Source organism: Tarenaya hassleriana, unplaced genomic scaffold, assembly GCF_000463585.1.
Source record: "Tarenaya hassleriana unplaced genomic scaffold, ASM46358v1 Cleome11, whole genome shotgun sequence".
NCBI classification, from domain to species: domain Eukaryota; kingdom Viridiplantae; phylum Streptophyta; class Magnoliopsida; order Brassicales; family Cleomaceae; genus Tarenaya; species Tarenaya hassleriana.
Genome location: NW_010961290.1, coordinates 1797364 through 1818302, shown reverse-complemented (window position 1 = coordinate 1818302; position 20939 = coordinate 1797364). Strand labels below are relative to the sequence as shown.

Below are 20939 nucleotides of genomic sequence, written 5' to 3'. Positions count from 1 at the left end.
ATGTTGATTTTTCCGTTGAAGCCTCCAAAATAGCAACATACTTTCTAGCACTAAGGGATAAAATATAACGCACTAGAAACGACAAATAAAGTTTTTGAAACCAGTTTATATTTAATATTGAGGTCAAAGTATTGATAAATATATATTGGTTAAGATAAATACACGTGGAGATTATAAAAAAAAAGATAAATACACGTGGGGACCCTTTTACATATTTTTTTTGGTTTATTATACTTTTATTTTATGTCTTCCTGTATTAAAAAAATATAGTTAAAAACTTAAAATAGCAGTCATCTTATCTCTAAAACTCCAAATTGAATAATGTGAATTTCATAATGCATGTATTAATTTTGGAAAAACTCGAAAGATTTACGACACAAAGATTCTCTTTACGTCAACATATGACTACTTTTTATTCTAACTAAAAAACAAATTAGACGTCTTTTAAAAATTGTATTCATAAGAAAATCGGCATTTTTCACATTAACCAATTTAGTTTTTATTTACTGTTGTAAAAAATCCACATTTTATATTTTTGCAGTTTGATAATTGACAAAATGATTCATGACAATTACAAAATAAATTTTATTCAAAAATAAGATAATTTAACTTATTTTGAAAGGAAAATCTTTTTTAAACTCTTACGAATTTCAAAAATCACTATTATACATTTTTTTAAATAAGTCAAATTTTAGCGTGCTATTTCTCTTTCCAAAACTATTATTAGTGAGATATCAATTACAAATTAATTCCAAACCTTTTTTTACAAATTTTACAAGTTGTCATCAATCTGATGTGTATCTCGCAACATTCATGCACATGACTACGACAAATTACAAAGCACAAAACCTCAAAACAATCACTAAATTCCTAAAATACCCCTAATTGTTTTTTTTTAAGGGAATCAGTAATTCCAATAGCAACCCGGTTCTGCCGAACCGGGTGAACCGGGATGAACGATACTTTCCAAAGGTCTTGGGACCAACTCGGTTGCCGATGGATCCAAGAACTCGGGTATTTGGTTATTATCGGTTACTTGGCCATGAAGTAACATCTTCAAGATTGGACTGTCTTGCAACAATACCGAATCAGCGTAAAGTTGGGAACCGTAGTTCGGTATTAACTGGGGAAGACTTGAGAAGGAAGAAACCCGTTGAAAGGCCGAAGTCGGACCGGATAAGGGAGGGGTAAATCCGTCATTCGACTCGCACGACGGTCTCTCGTCGTCGTCCTCCGTTGCTTGGTCGGCGAAGCAGGTCACGTGAGGCAAACCGGTTGAACCGAATGGATTAGCCGATGAACTGAATCCCATTAAACCGGAGATATGCACCTTCTTTCCATCGGCTCGTTTCTGAAAAACCCGACAAATCACCCATTCGTTCTGCTTTTACCAGCACACAAGACACAAAAATCAATACAAATTACAGAGAATACTCAGAATCACATGCTTGTGTTGTTTATGTTTTTACCTTTGTGGTTTTGGAGAGATTGCCGATGGAGTATCTGCCTTCTAAGCGGTATTCGTGCATGATCCAATTGGTTTTCTCACCTTTAGGTGCTCTGCCTTTGTAGAAAACCAGAGTTTTCTTCATACCAACGAGCGATTTGCCTTTAAAGATCTCTTTGTCTTTGCCGGTGGCCTTCCAGTAACCGGCTTCGGTGGCCCGGTTCGTTCTCAAACCGGTCGGGTATTTCCGGTCTCTTAAACAGAAGAAGTACCACTCCTTCTCCCCCATCTTAGCCCTCCCTGTTCCGCGCAAAAAGCAAAACTCGAAAGATTCGTGACAAGTTGCGAATTAAAATTGCATGATTTGAGAGATTTCAAAAAACCCAGAGAAGAAAAAGTCGGAAAACTTACAGGGCAAGTCCCAAGGCTCGACCTTGTTGAGATCTGCTTCACCAATGGCCGTTGCGGAGAAGAAGGTATTGAGAACCTTCGGTCTCAAGTACTGAGTGATGAGTTCTTCATCGGTAGGATGAAACCTGAAACCAGGAGGAAGATCGATATGCTCTTCTTCTGATTCTCCTCCTCCTACTATTTCTCCGGTTCTTGGCGTGAAATCCATTTCTGTCAAATGGGTTTCCACTGAATTTATCGAAAGTTTCAAGCTTTGGTAGGAAAAAATCTTTTTTGTTTGTGTGTGTATCTGTTTTTGGGAGGGAAAGAGTAGATAGAAAGCAGGGTTCAGCGATAGAATTTGTAAGCGGGAAGAGGGAAGAGGGAGGGGTTTAAAAAATTAAAACCAAACCAGGACGGTGCTGACGTGGACATCTTCACCCTTGATTTGAATTTTGAATGTGTATAGCTGTATATGATACGTATGTTTGTGTATCTATGTATTCGTGGATTTGGCGTTATATGTATACATTAGTATATGTGCGTTTTCCCTTATTCAGCTTAGGACCGGTTCGGATCCGGTACGCGAGATTCCGGTATTATTGGGATGCGAATGTTCTAGATTAAAAATTTTTAGATTTGATCTGTAAGTTCATATTTCAATATACACGAAAGTATAATTTTGGTCAATTGAATATCTATAGAAATATCGAACTATATAATTTTACGCATAAAAATCTGAATTCAAATACAAATACTTCAAATATCGGATTGATGAACCGATTAAATATCAAAGAATCGGTAATTTTACCCTAATTAGGACATCACCTCTCTAACCGTTGTATTTATACATTTATATACTCTTAACTATATATCTAAAGATAAACACACAAACCATGTAGGGCTTTGTACACGTGACCAATCCAGTTTAAATAATCGATAGGAATCGGTCCATATGTTAATTAAATTTATAATTTAGTGTTTTTATTTTAGACTTAATATGGTGGAAAAGAGGGCGCCACGTGGATAGTTAGGCATTTTTAGATGTGTAATTTTCATGGTCTTTAAAAAAAAAACTTTCTTTTTCATAAACTTTATATTTTCCAAGTTTTAATTTGACCAGCAACATCCGTGGTTCTCCAACCTTCTCTTATGTGATAAGAACAAACAAAGAAATAAAATACTTTATTTATTATGTAATTCTTTATTTATTTTTACATTTATTGTTCATTAATTTTCACTTAACTTGTTGAATAATTGAAATGATCACCGGTCCAACAACGATTAAAAACTAGTTGAAAAATTCACTATTTTTAAAATATAATTGAGTTTTTTTCGAGTGTAACTAATTAAAGAGTTTAGGACAAAAGTATCTTGAAAACATGAACGATTTCTTGAATTGTCCTTTGCAGTCACGAAATATTGAAAATAAATCAAATGATTGGTTCTAAAAAAATATAGAAAGACTTCACGTGATAAGTTGTATCCATCATCAATAGAAAGTAATCTTTCTTTGGAATCCCAAGATTATATTTTTTTTTTATGAGATGATTTTTATAACGAAGGCGAAATGTTTATTAATAATAATATTATTATTTTTGTCCAAATTTTAAAAAGTCTACTAGTTAGTTGGTACAAATGATATAATAAGCTTAGTCAGGGAAGTCCCCCAACCTAGTGGTTAGTGACAACTTCCATCCACCAAAAAGTTGTGGGTTCGAAACCCAGGTATAAAAATTTTCCTTGAGTCGGTCGAGGCTGGTTTTCTTACTCTGTATTGTTTGCCGGCTACTACGTAGGGCGGTAGATTTTTTCAGATCCGCGATGCTGTCCTGATGTCGTTCTCGTCCAGTCCATGGATTGAGAGACGTTGGGGTGTCCGGTGTCCGATCCGAAGGGTTATAGGATAGGAGTTTCCCATCGTAACAAAACAAAGATATAAGCTTAGTCACTTTAAACTCACAATCCATGATGAATGTTGATGGGCGGTTTTCATAGACTTAACAGCGCATATTGTGGATATATAAGGTTATATATATATGAATGAATGTCATTTTAGTATTAATGTCGAAAGTCGAAGATACGTGTGAAAATGTAAGGAAAACTGTGTTTACATATACATGTGAAAGATGACGACGAAGTTGAGCAAAATCAGTTAGACCATGCGACAGTCTGACCAACCTCTTACCACGTTGTCATATGCGCGATCATTTTTCTGTCTTTTTGTGCAATAATGTTTTCGTCCATACGAGGTTGCATGTCTCGTTGTGTTTCTTAAATTTTACTCATTTTAAATTTCCATGAATTTCATTGTAAAGTTTTTTTAGATAACCGGATATGCATAACCGAGATCCAAATTAATTATGGAATTGGGAGCAAATCATATGATTAGAATTATATTATTCTTTCAAATTTTGTTGATAAATAGGATTAATGATTGAACTTATGAGATATTTTTTAATATAAAAATATCGGGTTTAGGGGAATGAATTCAAGTGATTATTTAATGAATTCCTGAATTTGTGAAGCCGCATAATTTCCTTTTTGCGTAAAAAAGCGATTGAAATGTTTTTAATATATGAGGGAGGGCCAAAACGCGTGGCAGTTTGTCTTGAAACGGCAAGAGTTTCGATCGTCTTGGCAACCTCTGTTGACCCGACGGCGACATTCATCGTAGAAGATCAACGTCGTAATCGGGAACATGCGGGCGGGCGAGGCACGTGGCTGGTTCTCATTAGTCGTAGTAAGTATGTAACAGATTTTAGTATTTTACTTTGTTAATTTATATTTAAATAAAATCCTTTTTCTTACCTTTTTTTTTTTAACAAATTAGATCAAAAGTGTGTTGTATGTAGTTTAGTCAAATTTGTCTTGAGTATATAAAAAATATTAATTCTGTTGATAACAATCTTAATGTATTTTTGGTTGCAAAAACATTAATTTATTTACATATTATCACCAAAAGCAAAAAATAATTAAACATGAAATACAAACTAATAATGCTATTGTTGACAACGACAAAATATTTGTTGGTATCGTTACGAGTTAATATATACTCCAAAAACAATAATCAATCCATACATAAATCGGAAAATTTTATTTACATACATAAATCTAATTATGCGATTTTTACCATTTTAATATTGCATTATTAAGTGGGTTTTAAACCATGTATTTCTAATTGTAGGCAGGGGGATATGTACCGGAAAATAGGAAATTTCTTTTAAAAAATAAAAAATTGAAAATTAAATTAATTAACCAATGAAAGTAAACAAAAGTAAAATTATAGTAGTTGAATATATTATTATTAAGTATATATGCAATTTCACTAATTTATTAGTGTAGTTCATACGTAATGTTGAGAAGAGCAATTTAATTCACGTGCTACTCTTTTTTCTTTTTTTAACCAACTCCCATATATTATTCTACAAGTTAAAACATATGGTTCCTTATGTGAATAGAAACTCTCGTGTATTTACATCTTTGCGCGTATCTATTTTAACATGAAATTCTCCATCAATGGGCTTAATATATGGGCTTATTTCATCAGCATAGATTTTGGGCCGAAGCCCAAATTTGTCTTACTATACTGTATGATCTCGAGGTTCATCTCATTACAAATCCACGGTCGGACAACATACAAATTACAATGCTGCATTTGTTGCAATATATATATATATATATATATATGTTCGATGTTCTTATTTCTTTTAACTTTAAAATACATTTCTATTATTTTATAAGACTGTTGTACATTAAGGGAGACTGATTTTGTTTTTTATTTGAAAATCTGTATGAAATCTCCTATAAAAAAAAATTGGTGAAAAAATCCTATAAAGTTGAACTTCGTTTTGATAAAAATTTAATGAATTTGCGTAGCATTATGTTGATGTCTTTAATCAGAAAAAAAAAATACGTCGAATATCACATAATACAATGTGAACCGAGTTTGAAGTACACAATTTCTCATAAATTTTTTTTTGGATTATTACATTAAATTTAAATCTTACCTTTCAAATTAAATTATCCTCTTAGATACAGACAAACAAATTAAGTGGAAGTTCACCAATTAACCGCAATATTGTCCTATTATTAACTCTAACCGTTCTAATCATCTCGTATTGTCTCGCAATATTAGAGAAGAGAGTAATGAGGTTGGTTTGGTTGACGGTCCACATTTCTCCCATTAATTAAATGATAATGTTTAATAAGATTTCTAAATTTCTCTTAAATAAGAACATTTAATTAAATAATATAAGATGTGGTCAGTTTCTGATATGACCGATCAAATTCAATAAAGGAAACGCGTGCTAATTTAAGGTGACGAAAAATCAAATCGTACAAGATTTTCATATACACTTGTAACGTGTGTTTATATTACGTGTTACAGGTAAGACAATTAAAAACTTGTGTTCCTTTTTATTTTGTTTATTTTTATTTTTATAAATGAAAGGTCGATTACTTGAAGACGTGGGCTTAAATTTGTCTGCATATTTTGTAACCTAAATTTATTACAATCTTGTGCCTTTGTCTCTTCATTTCTTGTGTCTTTCATTCCAGTGAGTCCTACAAAAACAGTGGAACTTATTTTCCGTACTATATATATATATATATATATATATATGGAGACTACGAGTTTACGTTTATTATTTGCGTTTTATGCTAGAAATTAAGATCCGAAAAAATAAGCTATTAAATCGGGAGAAATATATAAAAAGTTTATTGGAGGTAAGAATATAAATTCGATCAAATTATGATATAAAAAAGATTATACCAAGTGAAAGAAAATTAATCAATCCCATAAAGATAAATTGGTGCGGTGATAATAAGACACATATATTTTGTAGAGTTTAATTGAACAAAATTCAGAAGAATGAACAAAGTATAAGATATAAATTAAATATTATGTTTTTATTTTTCTACTCCAATATTCACAAGAAAAAAAAAAGTTAAATCTTATTTTGATTTTGCATAGATGATAGATGTTACAAAATGAGGTACTAATTTAATATCTCGACACTTCTATTTAATTTTATCCATGGGCATGATTTGGTTACAGAGCTTAATTTTAAGGCACAAAAATAAAGCTAGGGACATTGTTATTAAATGTTTTAGGTCCAATGTTTGTCCCAAAATCGAAATGACACATCATTAATTACAGCGTTCCGCACCACATGTGGCATGGTTAATGGACCTTTAGCTCAAACTTTATTATATAATATATTTTGGACCTCTTTTACTGTATAGAAACAAAATCATATTATCGGCATTATACTTCGAATTTTTATATACTCTTTCTAATGCTCAACCAAAATTTTGTGCGATTTGTATAAATTATTGATCCAAACCATAACCACTTAGCGGGCAAAAAAATTTTCATGAGTTGATTTGCGGATCAACTCATATTTTTTTCTATGTACCGAAATTTCATGGCATCTTAATATTATCCGAAATAATCGTAACCTGCAATATACATATATATATATATATAATTTACGGAAAATACATATTATTTTTATTTTGTGTTATAAATAGTATTTATTTTTTTTATACAAACAGCTGGAATCATATTTCACCAATGAAAATATCTGACTACAAAAGTCCCCACTGTTCATCACTTCTCCTGCAACCAATACGGTTATGCTTCAATTTTCCAATAACTACTACCATTCAAATATAAACAAACAAATAAATACTATTATAAATACATGTTCCTAAAAACTCGCATTTTTTATTATATAATTTATGGCCCTTCTTGTCTTTTAAAAAAAAATATGTCCACTATCCCCATTTTTTAATGTGAATTTAGAAATTATTTTATCATGTTTTAAAATTAGAATAGTTTAGAGCTTTTTCACTCTTTTTTGATATATATATATATATATATATAGCTATAATATTTCTATTTAATACATTTTTAAAACTTTTATTTGGTTTAACCTTAATCCCACGTTATGATGAATGGTTTGCATTATGGATATATTATGAATATCACCAATATTCGCAAATCTTAGACATATTCTTTCTTTATTTTTCTATAAATCTTTTGATATACTTTTACACAAAGCTATTTCTAACATTCAAATGAATAAAAAAGGATATACTTCGACCATTTGCATACACATACACACACACACACATATATACACACATACTAACACTCAATTTCATTTTTTTTTTCAAAAAAAAAAAAGGAAGTTGTAATCTGTAATGCCAAATTAACAGTAGCTGAAGAAGACCAAGAAGCAGTTGCATGGACCCAATTACAGCTCAAATTTATCATAATCTGTGATCTTTTTCATTTTTATTTTTTATTTATATATATTTTGGTTATAACTGTTACAGTTTCATGTCAGACAATTTTGACTCGATGTCCTTAGTGCCTATTTATATCTCCTCTTCATAATTTCGTTTCATCACACCACCTCCACCTTCTCCCTCTTGCATGTGTTCTTATTCTCAATTGGTTTTGCAGAAGCCCGGTTATATAACCGAGAGGAGAAGGAGAGGATGGGTATTTTGGTGATTTCACTTCTGGTGCATGCACTCCTTGTCAGCGTTTGCGTTTGCGTTCACGGCGGCGGGGGAGGCAACTGGATCAATGCTCATGCCACCTTCTACGGCGGCGGAGATGCCTCCGGTACCATGGGTATGTATTGTATCTGCCCTAAATCAACATTTCGATCCGTAACAATTTGCCGACACGATCGAAATCTTGTTTGATCTCTCATACGAGTTATCATGTATCAAGAACCCACAACTCGATCGTGTGGGGGCCTTTTCGGTCTTTTTGTAGTTCATCAACAACACGTGTGTGTGTGTATATGCATAGAAATTTATATACGTATAATTGTGACGATCATTGAATTGTTCAAATTAGGCGGAGCGTGCGGATACGGGAATTTGTACAGCCAAGGATACGGCACGGAAACGGCGGCGCTGAGTACGGCGTTGTTCGATAACGGACTGAGCTGTGGAGCTTGTTTCCAGCTCATGTGCGTGAACGATCCACAGTGGTGCATACGTGGCACCTCCATAGTCGTCACCGCCACCAATTTCTGCCCTCCCGGCGGCTGGTGCGACCCTCCCAACCACCACTTCGATCTCTCTCAACCGGTTTTCGAACGCATTGCCCGGTACACGGCCGGTATTGTCCCGGTTATGTACAGAAGGTTTCTTTCTAATCCACCCCCTCCCACCAAAAACCCTAATCGCCATTCTTAGTTTCAGCCCTTAATTCTCTGTCGACTTCCGGTCTATTCATTGACACGAACATTACAAAATCACTCAATAGTTTATCTATTTCGGTCCATTTACGAATTTTTTGGTTCATAAACATACATAACGTGTTTTTATTTTTGGTGGGTCCAATTGAAAGGGTGAGGTGCAAGAGAAGCGGGGGAATAAGGTTCACGATCAACGGTCACTCGTACTTCAACTTGGTGTTGGTGACGAACGTGGGTGGAGCAGGAGACGTACACTCTGTCTCGATCAGAGGGTCCAGGACGAGATGGCAGCTCATGTCGAGGAATTGGGGCCAAAATTGGCAAAGCAACTCTTACCTCAACGGACAAAGCCTCTCCTTTGTCGTCACCACAAGTGACGGCCGAAGCGTTGTGTCTTACAACGTTGCCCCTCCTGGCTGGTCCTTTGGCCAGACCTATACCGGTCGACAGTTCCGGTACTAGCTTAACCGGTTATCGCTATAAACCGATGGGTTTTATGGTTATGGTATTGCTATTAATGCAAGTTTTTTTTTGCGGTTCAAGGGTTTGGTTCTGGTTTTTTATGAAGCCCTAGAAACTTGAACTGCTATGCCATGTATCGAGTGATATATATATGGTTGGAAGCAAATTTTATTACAATGTTAGAAAAATTAGGGATTATTTCCCGGTATTAAGGTTGTAACTTGTCTGGTATTTCCATCAATGTTGATGCGGACTGCACCTAAAATAAAATGCATACATATACATATGTATACATAATTACATATACATGTATGCGCGAAAAAGTAGTCAAAAGATATGTCAGAGTACTGAAACGATCTCAATAGAGCAATTCCATGAAATATGTGTGAATTCCATCGACAACTGATGGATTTTTCATGTTCCCAAAAAACACCCTCACAACTCCCATTGCAGAGCACAAGTCTGAATCAATCGATGGAAAATGAGAAAAAAAGTTGAGATTTTTGCCATCCGGATTGCGTGTTTGAAGCTCCGCCTTATAACAAAATCGAACTCGGGTTCCATATAATATGGGTTCGCGTTTTCATTGCCACATTGCTCCTTCCCAGGTGGATTTAGAGCTTTCTGGATTTGATTGCACGAACCCTTTGTTCTGAAACGTGATTTCAACTCTGGGTTTTGAATTGCTTAAACCCCGACTACGACTTGTTTCTTCTGTTATTTGTTTGCTGGGATGGAGGCGCGTGAACGCTAGTGAGTCTTCATTTTGTTTTGATTTTGGCGCCATGTCTGCCTTGTCCGTCGTCGGACGACGGCTAGCCAAGGAGATCCGGCCTTCACTGTTCGACACGAACCCAGTTCTTCCTTCTCTCGAACGCGCCAACAAGCTCCTCAAGTTGTGCGCCGACTCAAGCAATCTGAGGGTTGGCGAATCGATTCATGCTCAGTTGATCATAAGGGATCAAGCGTCTCGGGCCGAGAACTTGTTCCAGGCCAATTCTCTGATCAATCTCTACTCAAAATGTGGGAAAGTGATACGTGCACGCAAGTTGTTTGATATAATGACGGAAAGAGATGTGATATCATGGAATTCGATTATGTGGGTTTATTTACATTCTGGGTTTGAATCGGAAGTTCTGAAAATGTTCAAAAGCATGTTCTTTTCCGGTGAACCGATGCCAAATGAGTACATAGCCACAGTTGTTTTGGGTTCTTGTTCTGTCGGTCGGAGCATTGAAGAAGGTAAGCAGTGTCATGGGTATGTTTTAAAAGCCGGGTTGCTTTCTCATGAGTTTGTGCAGAATGCCCTTGTCTATATGTACTCGAGGTGTTTGCGTGTAGAAGAGGCTATACGACTTCTGGATGAATTCCCGCATCCTGGCGTGCTTGCTTTTAATTCGGCTTTGAGCGGAATTCTGGATCACGGGTTTGCGAGAGAAGGAACTGATATTTTGAGAAGGATGGCTCAAGAAGATTTGAGGTGGGACAGCTCCACTTATGTATCAGTTTTAAGGCTCTGCAGCAATCTCAGAGATTTGAAATCGGGTCTGCAAATTCATGGCCATATGTTAAGAGATGGTTTGGAGCGTGATATTGTGACAAATGGTGTGATGATTAATATGTATGCGAAATGTGGTAAGATTGAGTATGCTCAGAGAATTTTTGATGGTTCAATGACTCGAAACGTGGTGTTATGGACATCGGTTATGGATGCATACTACCAGAATAAGTGTTTTGAGGAAGTTATGAATCTGCTTACAAAGATGGACCTTGAAGGTGTTTCTCCCAATGAGTTCACTTTCTCGATCTTGTTAAATTCCACTGCAGATTTATCTCTGCTAAGACACGGCGATGTTTTGCATGGACGAATTGTGAAATCGGGTTTCAAGAACCATGTAATGGTTGGCAACGCTTTGATTAACATGTATTCCAAGAGCGGCAGTTTAGGAGATGCAGAGAAAGTATTCTCCAGGACAACTTATCGAGACATAATTACATGGAACATGATGATATGTGGATACTCACACCATGGAATGGGGAAAGAAGCTCTCAAGACCTTTAGTAACATGTTGATCTCCCGAGAGATTCCAAACTATATAACTTTTTCTGGAGTTTTATGTGCTTGTAGCCATTCGGGTCTATTGCAAGAAGGATTGTATTGCTTTAATCGCCTAATGAAGCAATTCGGTGTTGAACCTGGTCTAGAGCATTACACATGCATCGTTGCACTTCTGAGCAAAGCCGGAATGTTTGCCAAGGCTGAGCATCTCCTGAGGACAGCTCCTGTCGAATTTGATACTGTTGCTTGGCGGGTTTTGCTCAATGCTTGTTATGTACGCCGGAACTACAGCCTAGGAAAACGGGTGGCAGAATTTGTGGTAGAGATGGATCCAAAAGATGTGGCAACCTACACACTGCTGTCCAATATCCACGCCAAATTAAAGGAGTGGGAGGGAGTAGCGAAAGTTCGTTCTTTGATGCGAGATAGGCAGGTCAAGAAGGAACCTGGAGTAAGCTGGATAGAGATACGAAACGTGACTCATGTTTTTGTTTCAGAGGACAGTCAACACCCTGAGATAAGGCGGATTTATGCAAAGGTGAGGGAAATTTTGTCAAAAATTAGACCTTTAGGCTATTCTCCCGATGTTGCCGGAGTTTGCCACGATGTAGAGGAAGAACAGAAGGAAGATAACCTCTCTTACCATAGCGAAAAGCTTGCTGTGGCGTATGGACTAATGAAAACGCCCGAGAGATCGCCTTTGCACATCTTCAAGAACTTGAGGATATGTGATGATTGTCACTCTGCCATGAAGCTTATCTCGAGTCTCTCGAGCCGAGTGATAATTATCAGAGATGCTGCTCGGTTTCATCATTTCCGAGATGGAGAATGTTCTTGTGGTGATTACTGGTGAAGATATATAAATAGAAAGCTGAATCCCATGGAGGCAAAACTCACAAGAATTGGATGACAGTAAGTAGTAAAAACGAACTGCCTGCATGTCCCTTTGAGTTGATTCCTCTGCTCATCATCTTTCTTGTTGTAAATAGACTCATCACTTCTGGTTGCAGTTTCAGGTTCGAAAACATTGGTTTTTTGGACAGATTCATCTTCTACAAAGGTATTGGCCTTTCTGAGTTATTATTTCTTCTATCTAATATGATTCTTTCTCCTATTTCTCCAGTTTAATGTTCTAGTTTTGGCACTTCGATGTTGATATGAAATGATGGTAGTTTATACAACCGATACAGAAAACATACACAGTCTCCTTATATAAAGCCAGAAAGATGGAGATTGTAGAGATTGTGAGCAAAAACAGAAGCAAAGATTAAAAAAAAAAAGATTCAGCAGAATCTGTTTTCCATGAATTTCACAAATTCATGAAAATCGATTCTTTCATCTTTGTTTCCATCTAATGATCTGATCATTTTCCTGCAGTTCTCCAAGTTAGATCCTTCCTTCAACCCTATTGCTGTTAAAACTCTCTGCAACTCAGGTGCGTCGATGAACCCATCTCTGTTTTCATCAAAGACATCAAAAGCTTGTTTCACTTCTTCAAAGCTCGGCTCTTTCTCTTCAAACAAACTCAGAACCTCCTTGGAACCGTACCGTTCTTGAAGTCCCTGGCCGTGATCTTGTTCGGAGAAAAGTCCCAAACTTTTCATCACCATCTCAACATCTTCTCTGGAGAGTTCATCTTCATGTTTCGACAGACTCTGCTGTTTCTTGAACTCAAGCTCCTTGTTCTTCTTCTGGGTAACGCTTTGCTGTTGTGTAAGAGGCCAAAATCTAGAGAGAAAGCTCTGAGCTATCAAAACCCATCTGAAAAAACCGATGAGGAAAAAGTCGAGCAAACCAAACAAAGGGAGAGATGATTCTTCGCATCCCGACGATGAAGAAGCCTTATCCATGGCTAGAAAGCAGTGTAATTGGTTTACAGGCATAGATTGTTCTTCAAGTGCTGAACTGGAAGAGAAGATAAATGGTTTCAACAAAGAACTAACTGGTTTTGCAGGAGATGTTGAATATAGGTGATTGGGTTGGGGGTGTATATATATACACACATACATGTGTACATATCCATGTCGTTGTTGTCAAGGTGGGCGAGTTTTTCTAAGAGGCAAAAGGGAGGAAGGTGCAGCAAGAAGAAGAAGAAGCAAGAAACAAAGAAAGAGAGTTAAGAGGTAAAGTCAGTGAAAGAACAAAGGAAATTTCTTCAAGTTCCACAATATTCTTGGAGTTATGAGTTTTGTCTTATTCGGATGCAAGTTTGGTCAAGCCTAGATTTTTTTTAATAATTTCTTTCTTTTTTTATTTGATCAATATGATACAATTGTTTCTTACCATGATATTATATTTTCATACGGCATATAATGAATAATCACACGGTCCAAAAATTAAAACAGCTATGGAGAACATTGATATATCTATCATTAATGTGGACAAATTTTGAAAAAAAAAATGAAAATGAATGAAAAACTTGAATAAATTAAATATTTACAGAGACAAACAACTAAACTAATCTAAACAGTTGTATTCCACGGATATTAAAACATATTGTATTCTGATTCTAAATGAAATTAAATATTTCTTTCGTTTTTCCTTGACTTTTTTGACTGAGCATTTAGAATCAGAAGAGAATTGGTAAAACGATGGTGATTTATTACTATTGCATTTAAAATTCCTTTGTAGCTTCCTGGAAGTGAGGGAGTTAGTAGGCTGTAAATTCTTTTTTCCATTTACCACTATCTCGTTATAATGCATAGATTGCTTTATTTTCCTCTAATATTTAAAAAATCCATTAGTTATATATTGGTCAATATGAATATTATTTTCTAATTGTGAATCTATCAATGAAAGTTCCATTCAGTTGTGGGCATATTTTAAAATTATTGGTGGGCGTCGGTCCATTTTTTTTTTTGTTATTTCAGTTCCTTAATTGTATTACCAATCTATTGACAAAAGTTTTTTTATGAGTGTAATACGGAGGAACTTTCCTTTCAATTATTTTTTCTGTTCTCGTTTGTTCTTAAGCCCATTAAGCCTTATGGGCCTTTCAAGATATCTTTTTCGCCCTCTTGTTTTGGATAAATCCCATTTTGTATATTGTCGTTATATTTATTTGTTTTATAAATAAAATATAAGACAACTATATTAGCACAAAAAACTAAAATTTAACTAAAGAAGATAGATTATTAAAAATTTGCACAAAGCACAAGGTTTAGCAGAATTTTGTAGAAAGGAGATAATAATATCATTCATAATAAATATTTGAAAAAATGAAATTTTTCTATATAAATTTAATAAAATGTGTCATTTTCCATACTGACTTTTAATTTGATAAAAACCTATATCAAATTCACAAATTTTCCAAATCGATACACGAATTATTCAATTTAACTATGATTGGCGCATACCACCTGAAAACTTTTTGTCACGTCAACACGACACGTCATATTTAAAAAAATAAAAAATAAAAAATAAAAAATAAAATACATATATATTTATGTACAAATACAAATATAAATACATATACTCTTATATATAAATATATCTATATATACATATAAAATAAAAAATATATATATATATATATATACAAACAACTATACAAATATATATATATACACATATACATATAGACATACAAATACAAATATAAACACATATACTCCTATGTATAAACATATCTATATATACATACAAAATAACAAATATACATATATATATACATACATCTATACAAATATATATATACATATATATAAATATATTTATATAGATATATTTATATATATATATATAAATTTATATATGTGTATAGATGTATGAATATATATATATATATATTTTGGAATAATCGCATATAAATACCTGAACTTTTACAAAATTTCCAAATAAATAACTGAACTATAAAACTCTTAAATCAATACCTGAACTTTTCAAAACTTCCATATAAATACCAAACTTTTAAAAAACTTCGAAATAAAACTAAATTCCATAAACGCCGTTTAATTTATAACGTAATCCGATCACTTCGTCGATTAACGCCGTCAACAAAAATTGTTGTATTTGAAAGTTTTTTTAAAAGTTTGGGTAATTATATGGAAGTTTTGAAAAGTTCAGGTATTTATATGCGATTAGCTCTTATTTTTTTATTTTTTATTCGATTTTTTTTTTAAATCTGACGTGTCGTCATGACGTGACAAAAATTTCACGCGGTTAATTCGTTTCAGATTGTGTAGTTAATCGCAGTCAAATTGGGTAATTCGTGTATCGATTTAAGAAATTTGTGAATTTGGTGTAGATTTTTGTCAAATTAAAAGTTAGTGTAGAAAAATATCATTTTCTCTAAATATTTTAAAAACCCACGTTTCTATATATATATATATATATGTTTCCGTTCATATTTTTACCCCGCTGAAAAGAAAAAAAGAAGAAGGCAAAACAGATCATTATAAGAGATAACTCAACGATGAAAAAAATATAATTTTTATCGAGAAAAAAAGAAACATATATTTCATAAAGAGAAATAATGAAAGAAAAATATAAATGTTTGATTTAAAACCAGAAAAAGAAAACAAGAAATATGACTCAACAAAGACAACAAATTAAGAATGTCTAAATTTTCTATGTATTGACCATTGCCTTAAATGGAAAATTTCCAACCTTGAATTATTAGATTAAAATATTACAGATAAAATTAATCCAACGACAATAAATTAAGAATATTGCATTTCTCACATAGTTCTTCCACCAGCCATACCAATGGGAACAAAATTCACCAATTATGGTCGGCCACCCCAAATACTTTATTCTACCACAATTTGGGGTTTTCCTTTTATGGTACAATAACAAACTATCAATCTGCAAACCAAAACTCCCTCTATGTCAACCGTATATATATATATATGCGTATGTATGTGTGTATCACACAAATACATACGCATATATGTGTGCGTGCAGTGTGTGAGCGTGTGTGTATAGCTAAGCATATATGTACAAGAAAAAGAACTCACCTGCTTCCTTAGGACACAAGACGAGCACTCAAAACAATCAAATCAGCTGCTACGTTTCTTAGCTAAGATGTCTCTGTCTTCTTTCTTACGCACCTTTCCCCTCAGTTACGATCTCTCATGGAAGTTCATCGACCTTGACATGGCCGCCGGATTGGCTTGCAACACTGGCACCGGAGGCGATGAAGGGTTTTCCTTGGCTCGAGCACCTTTTTCCTTCTTTGATCTGAATGCCCTGAAAGTTTCCCCCTTTTCGTCGTTCTTGATCCCTAGTGTTTCCCAGATCGAGCTCTTGGCTGCTTCCTCTGGATCGTCGATCCTCAACGTTTTTGGAACCCATAGATATCTTTCGGGATTGCTCTTCTCTTTCGTTGATGGCTCGGTTTCCTTGGAACTGGTTCCTGGTTCGGCCGTGTTCTCGTCCCGTGAATGTTTGCCTAGTGTTGGAGAATTTGGACCAGACCCAGATGGTGAATTTGGCTGAGCCATCCACGGAAATCCGTTCCATGTGACTGGTGGAGCCCCCGGACAGCTCCAGTACGTGGGCGGTGGGTAAAATGGTAAAACTGTCCATGGAACTCCGTTCCAGGAATAAGGCCATGGTGGAGGTGCCGGAAAGCATGGAACTTTCGGCATTGAGCCGCTCGCTCCTGCCTCCTCACTTGGCGGGTTTGAAGATGAATTCACGTTATTTTCATAGGGGATTTGAATCTTCAAGCCTTCAGCTGGTTCATGGAACCCATTTCTTGTCTTTAGCATTGCTTTATCAGCAAGGTTCAAACCAGAAGCCATGGATTCACAGAGGAGTTGATCCGAGCCAAATGTGAGGAGATGGGTACCGTTCGGATGGTGAAGTTCAGTTCTTGGCTTCTGCATGGCTTCAGCAGATATGCTCACATGGCGGTTGAAGTGAGAAGCTGAGTTCTTGTTCTTACGGCGCCCAGCCCCCACAGGAACATTCCTCATCGTCCCACCAGCTGTCCAATATCTCTGGCAGTTCTTACAGAAGTGGCGGGGTTGGTTAACATTGTAGTTGTTGTAGTAGCAGAACTTAGTGTCCATGCTGTTGCAACGTGGGCAAGGCAGAATCTTGTCGGGTTTCTTTAACTTTGTCTCCTGAGAAGAAGCACCCGTCTCGTTCTGCGACTCTTCCTCTGCTTTTCCAGCTTGAGCTTTCGGAGTCTCCATTCTGTCAGTAAGCCCCGATTTACCAGAAGTAGCACCAGATTCCTGGATAGAGGACTCTCCACCATGCTCTTCTCCACGGCCATTAATGTTCTCCTCCTGCATTTCCTGAAACAGAATCCATAAGATCGATCATAAGATCTGTTAAAGATTTCTTGAAACTATTCTACCACATTGATGGATTTACTGGTTAATGGCTCAAAGGAGGAATCTTGGCCATAGGATTCATTAGGAACGGATTACAAAAAGAGATTTCCTTTACCTATGCAATGAAACAATCACAAGACATAAGATAGAACTCGGGTCATAACACAACATCTTTCACATAAACAATAAGTCAGGACCCAGAGGCAAATGAAAAAAATTCCATTGCATGTGAAAGATTATGCAACTCTTAAACCAAATCTCTCTGGAAAGTAACTTGACTTTAAACTCAGTGGTATGGTGGCATCATTGTTGTCAGAGAAGATGAACTAAAAGTTCGTGCTTACAGGAGCCTAAGACATATATAGCTCAAGACTTGTGATCTTGAGAACATAATTGCAAAACATGAACTCAAGAACTTTCTAGATCCAGACTTGTTAGCAGTAATCACTAGTTTATAGAATATGAAACTGACAGAACCAGCAGAGATGGGATTGTTCATGTCCTAAACATAATCCAGCATTTTCAACACATTAAACCCTAAATTTCTTCAAGCAACTCGATCACTTAGACGCAATCGCAGGTCGAAGACGGAAGCATAACGACAGAATCAAACCGAAATGGAATAACTTAAATCTCGAATCGCTCGATAAAAGTCTCATTCGAGAAATCAAGATTTACAATTTCTAACACAACGAATCGCCCAAAGCAGCAAAACCTAGTTCAACACAAGAATCCAAAATTAGAACAGACAAGGGAAAACATACGGTTCCGATCAATCAGACAGAAACCCATATTTCATTTCCCTGTAATAAATCATGGGTAATCCTCAAATTCGACAAAAGAAGCGATTTCACCAATCCAAAATCTTACCTTTTCACTCTCCCTCTCCTCGCCCCCGCAACCACCGTTACCTCCACCTCCGCCGCCGTCGTCACAGCCGTCATCGGTCGTGTTGTCTTCTCCGACAGACGAATCTGGCACCGAAGCAGGATCCTGATCACGGCGATCGATTAATCCTCCTCCGCCGGAACTGGAAACGGCACCAGACGGCGAAGCAGCAATCTCCGGCAACGGAATCGTCTTCCCGAACAGCTTGATCGCCGGGTCTGACATTTTTCCACTTCTCTCCCTCTCGCTGCGAGAAAAAATCGAAAAGTACAAACTTTGTAAAGAGAGAGAGAGGGACGACTGTTTTTGGTGGTGGTGTTGCGTTTCTTTTTTTTCCTTTTTTGTTTTTAATTGATTAATTTAATTTCATGTTTTTCCTTTTATTTTTGTTCTGGCGAGAGAAAAAAAAGAGAGATTACAGTGTTGCTTTCTCGTGAGTTCTGAGGGTTTTTGATTCGTCGGGGACGCCACGTCAGCAGGCAGGATGATTCTCAGCCACAAGTTTTTGTATTAAACATAAAAGGATCCTTTTTTTTCCTTTCTCATTTCCATGTCAGCACCTTTTAACTTTTTCTCCTATTTTTTTTCCATTTTATTTATTTATTCGTTTCCCTTTTTTCCTCATTCCTTCTTATCTCATGGGATAAATGCGTTATATTGAATATATTGTATTTTTTTCAAACCTGTCAGATCTCGATAAATTGAGGAGATATATATTTAATTGATGCAAATATAATAAAAATTGTTTAAATATATATATTTGTGTGTGCACTTTGCGATTTTAGAGATATATATTCATGGTTACTAACTAGCTATGATCTATAAACTATTAAATTTGTAACAAAAGTTTTGATAAGTACAGGGAGCGAGTGATTTATTTATTTATTTTTCATATTTATTGTATGCTAACCATGATAAAATAGAGTTTTGTGTAAGGTACAAAAATCCCCATATATGAATGGAATAATCATCCAGAATGTATTTTTATGTGACCGAATTAAATTTATATACTTTCACATTATTTTCCCTCCACAAATATGTTTTTTTTCTTCTCTTTTTTTTTATATGTTATGGTTAGAAGAAATATAAAACAAAGATTTTATTTCGCCCCTTCTTTATTATTCTTTTTTTTTTGTTTGTGGGTTGGTCACAGACTTTTGTTGTGGATGAGATGTGAGTTGACCCATCTGTCAAAATTATGGCTTTGCATTTGTAATTTTCGCAGTATATTATTTGATATAATATGTCCCACTTCCATATATCAACACCCTCACTTTTCACGAGGATAAATATTTAATATTTTGAGCAGATTCTAATCCTCCAAATTCAACAAATGCATGTCAAATACTATCAATAATATATGCACACGATAAATATACAGGGGATTATGAATTTATTTAAAAATAACATGGATATATATATATATATATTGATAATTTACAAATTCATCGGATCTTTAGTCCGACTATATCTCTCAAACGATAATATTTTTTTTCCACATTTAAATCTGAATCTATAATAAAAACATGTTTTATATATTTTTTAATCACTAAATCACCTGCATTAGATAATTTAAACATGGTTGAGTCAGAGACATTTTATTTCATGTCCTAGAGACCTAGAGCTTTTTTTTTTTCTATATACGAATAAAAAGTCTTTCTCAACGCCAATTATATAATTTTATTTTAAAATATATAATATTATATTGGGGAAATATCCCGAAATCGATATCTGTGGGCTAAAGATGAGAAAAGTATGGCTTAAGTTGCGATGAATGCCAAGTGGAGTTGAAAAGTGCAGTGTGGATAGGAATGTGGTTCCTTTTCGCAGGACTTCCCAATAATATATTTGTTTATTTTGTCCTTTTAATATAAACAATAATCTATAATTGCCATAAAAACAATTAAACATTATTTTTATTTATTCTAGCTGGCAGCGGCACGGACTTATAGTATAATATATTTCCAATGTGCGAAATAAGTACGAATGTTTCTTATCCTACTTGTCCGTTAATTTTGTTTAGATGTGACGATGAGATCATCTTAATTATTATCAACGAAACGTGTTCATAACTTGAAAGAAATCCAGTCTTTTACAATTTTAGAATAAATAATTAAATATTATTCTTTTATATATCCTAGTTCATCCATTATCGAATTTATGTATTATATTTCTTCGAG

The 20939-nt window shown here is 35.0% G+C and overlaps 5 protein-coding genes across 10 annotated transcripts; 2 read left to right on the top strand and 3 right to left on the bottom strand.

Moving 5' to 3' along the window:
- Positions 1-738: 738 nt before the first annotated feature.
- LOC104805477 (NAC domain-containing protein 92-like) lies at positions 739-2215 on the bottom strand. Of its 3 annotated transcripts, none has more exons than XM_010530051.2 (3): positions 1859-2215; positions 1470-1747; positions 739-1384 (listed from the first exon to the last, which is right to left on the bottom strand). In XM_010530051.2, exons 1-3 carry the CDS (start codon positions 2064-2066, stop codon positions 905-907), a joined length of 966 nt encoding a protein of 321 aa, XP_010528353.1. In that variant the 5' UTR covers positions 2067-2215; the 3' UTR covers positions 739-904. The 3 variants fall into 3 exon arrangements, with proteins under 3 accessions (XP_010528353.1, XP_010528355.1, XP_010528354.1); XM_010530053.2 differs by having other exon boundaries at positions 739-1351; XM_010530052.2 differs by having other exon boundaries at positions 739-1381; positions 1859-2212.
- Positions 2216-8247: 6032 nt separating this feature from the next.
- On the top strand, positions 8248-9737 carry LOC104805476 (expansin-A5). Its single transcript, XM_010530050.2, has 3 exons — positions 8248-8486; positions 8718-9009; positions 9216-9737. Exons 1-3 carry the CDS (start codon positions 8348-8350, stop codon positions 9523-9525), a joined length of 741 nt encoding a protein of 246 aa, XP_010528352.1. The 5' UTR covers positions 8248-8347; the 3' UTR covers positions 9526-9737.
- Positions 9738-9824: 87 nt separating this feature from the next.
- On the top strand, positions 9825-13054 carry LOC104805474 (pentatricopeptide repeat-containing protein At5g39680). Of its 2 annotated transcripts, none has more exons than XM_010530047.1 (3): positions 9825-12496; positions 12601-12644; positions 12962-13054. In XM_010530047.1, the coding sequence occupies exon 1, from the start codon at positions 10311-10313 to the stop codon at positions 12435-12437; it is 2127 nt and encodes a 708-aa protein (XP_010528349.1). In that variant the 5' UTR covers positions 9825-10310; the 3' UTR covers positions 12438-12496; positions 12601-12644; positions 12962-13054. The 2 variants fall into 2 exon arrangements, with proteins under 2 accessions (XP_010528349.1, XP_010528348.1); XM_010530046.1 differs by having other exon boundaries at positions 12595-12644.
- Positions 12737-13855, bottom strand: LOC104805475 (probable calcium-binding protein CML45). Its single transcript, XM_010530049.1, has one exon. The coding sequence runs from the start codon at positions 13591-13593 to the stop codon at positions 12868-12870; it is 726 nt and encodes a 241-aa protein (XP_010528351.1). The 5' UTR covers positions 13594-13855; the 3' UTR covers positions 12737-12867.
- A 2329-nt stretch (positions 13856-16184) lies between these two features.
- On the bottom strand, positions 16185-19062 carry LOC104805472 (cyclic dof factor 2). 3 transcript variants are annotated; one of them, XR_770505.1, is made up of 3 exons: positions 18742-19062; positions 16543-17832; positions 16185-16390 (listed from the first exon to the last, which is right to left on the bottom strand). XR_770505.1 is itself a non-coding variant. In XM_010530044.1 (2 exons), the coding sequence occupies exons 1-2, from the start codon at positions 18982-18984 to the stop codon at positions 16648-16650; spliced, it is 1428 nt and encodes a 475-aa protein (XP_010528346.1). In that variant the 5' UTR covers positions 18985-19062; the 3' UTR covers positions 16185-16647. The 3 variants fall into 3 exon arrangements, 2 of the variants coding, with proteins under 2 accessions (XP_010528346.1, XP_010528347.1); XM_010530044.1 differs by having other exon boundaries at positions 16185-17832; XM_010530045.1 differs by having other exon boundaries at positions 16185-17823.
- Between the last annotated feature and the right edge of the window lie 1877 nt (positions 19063-20939).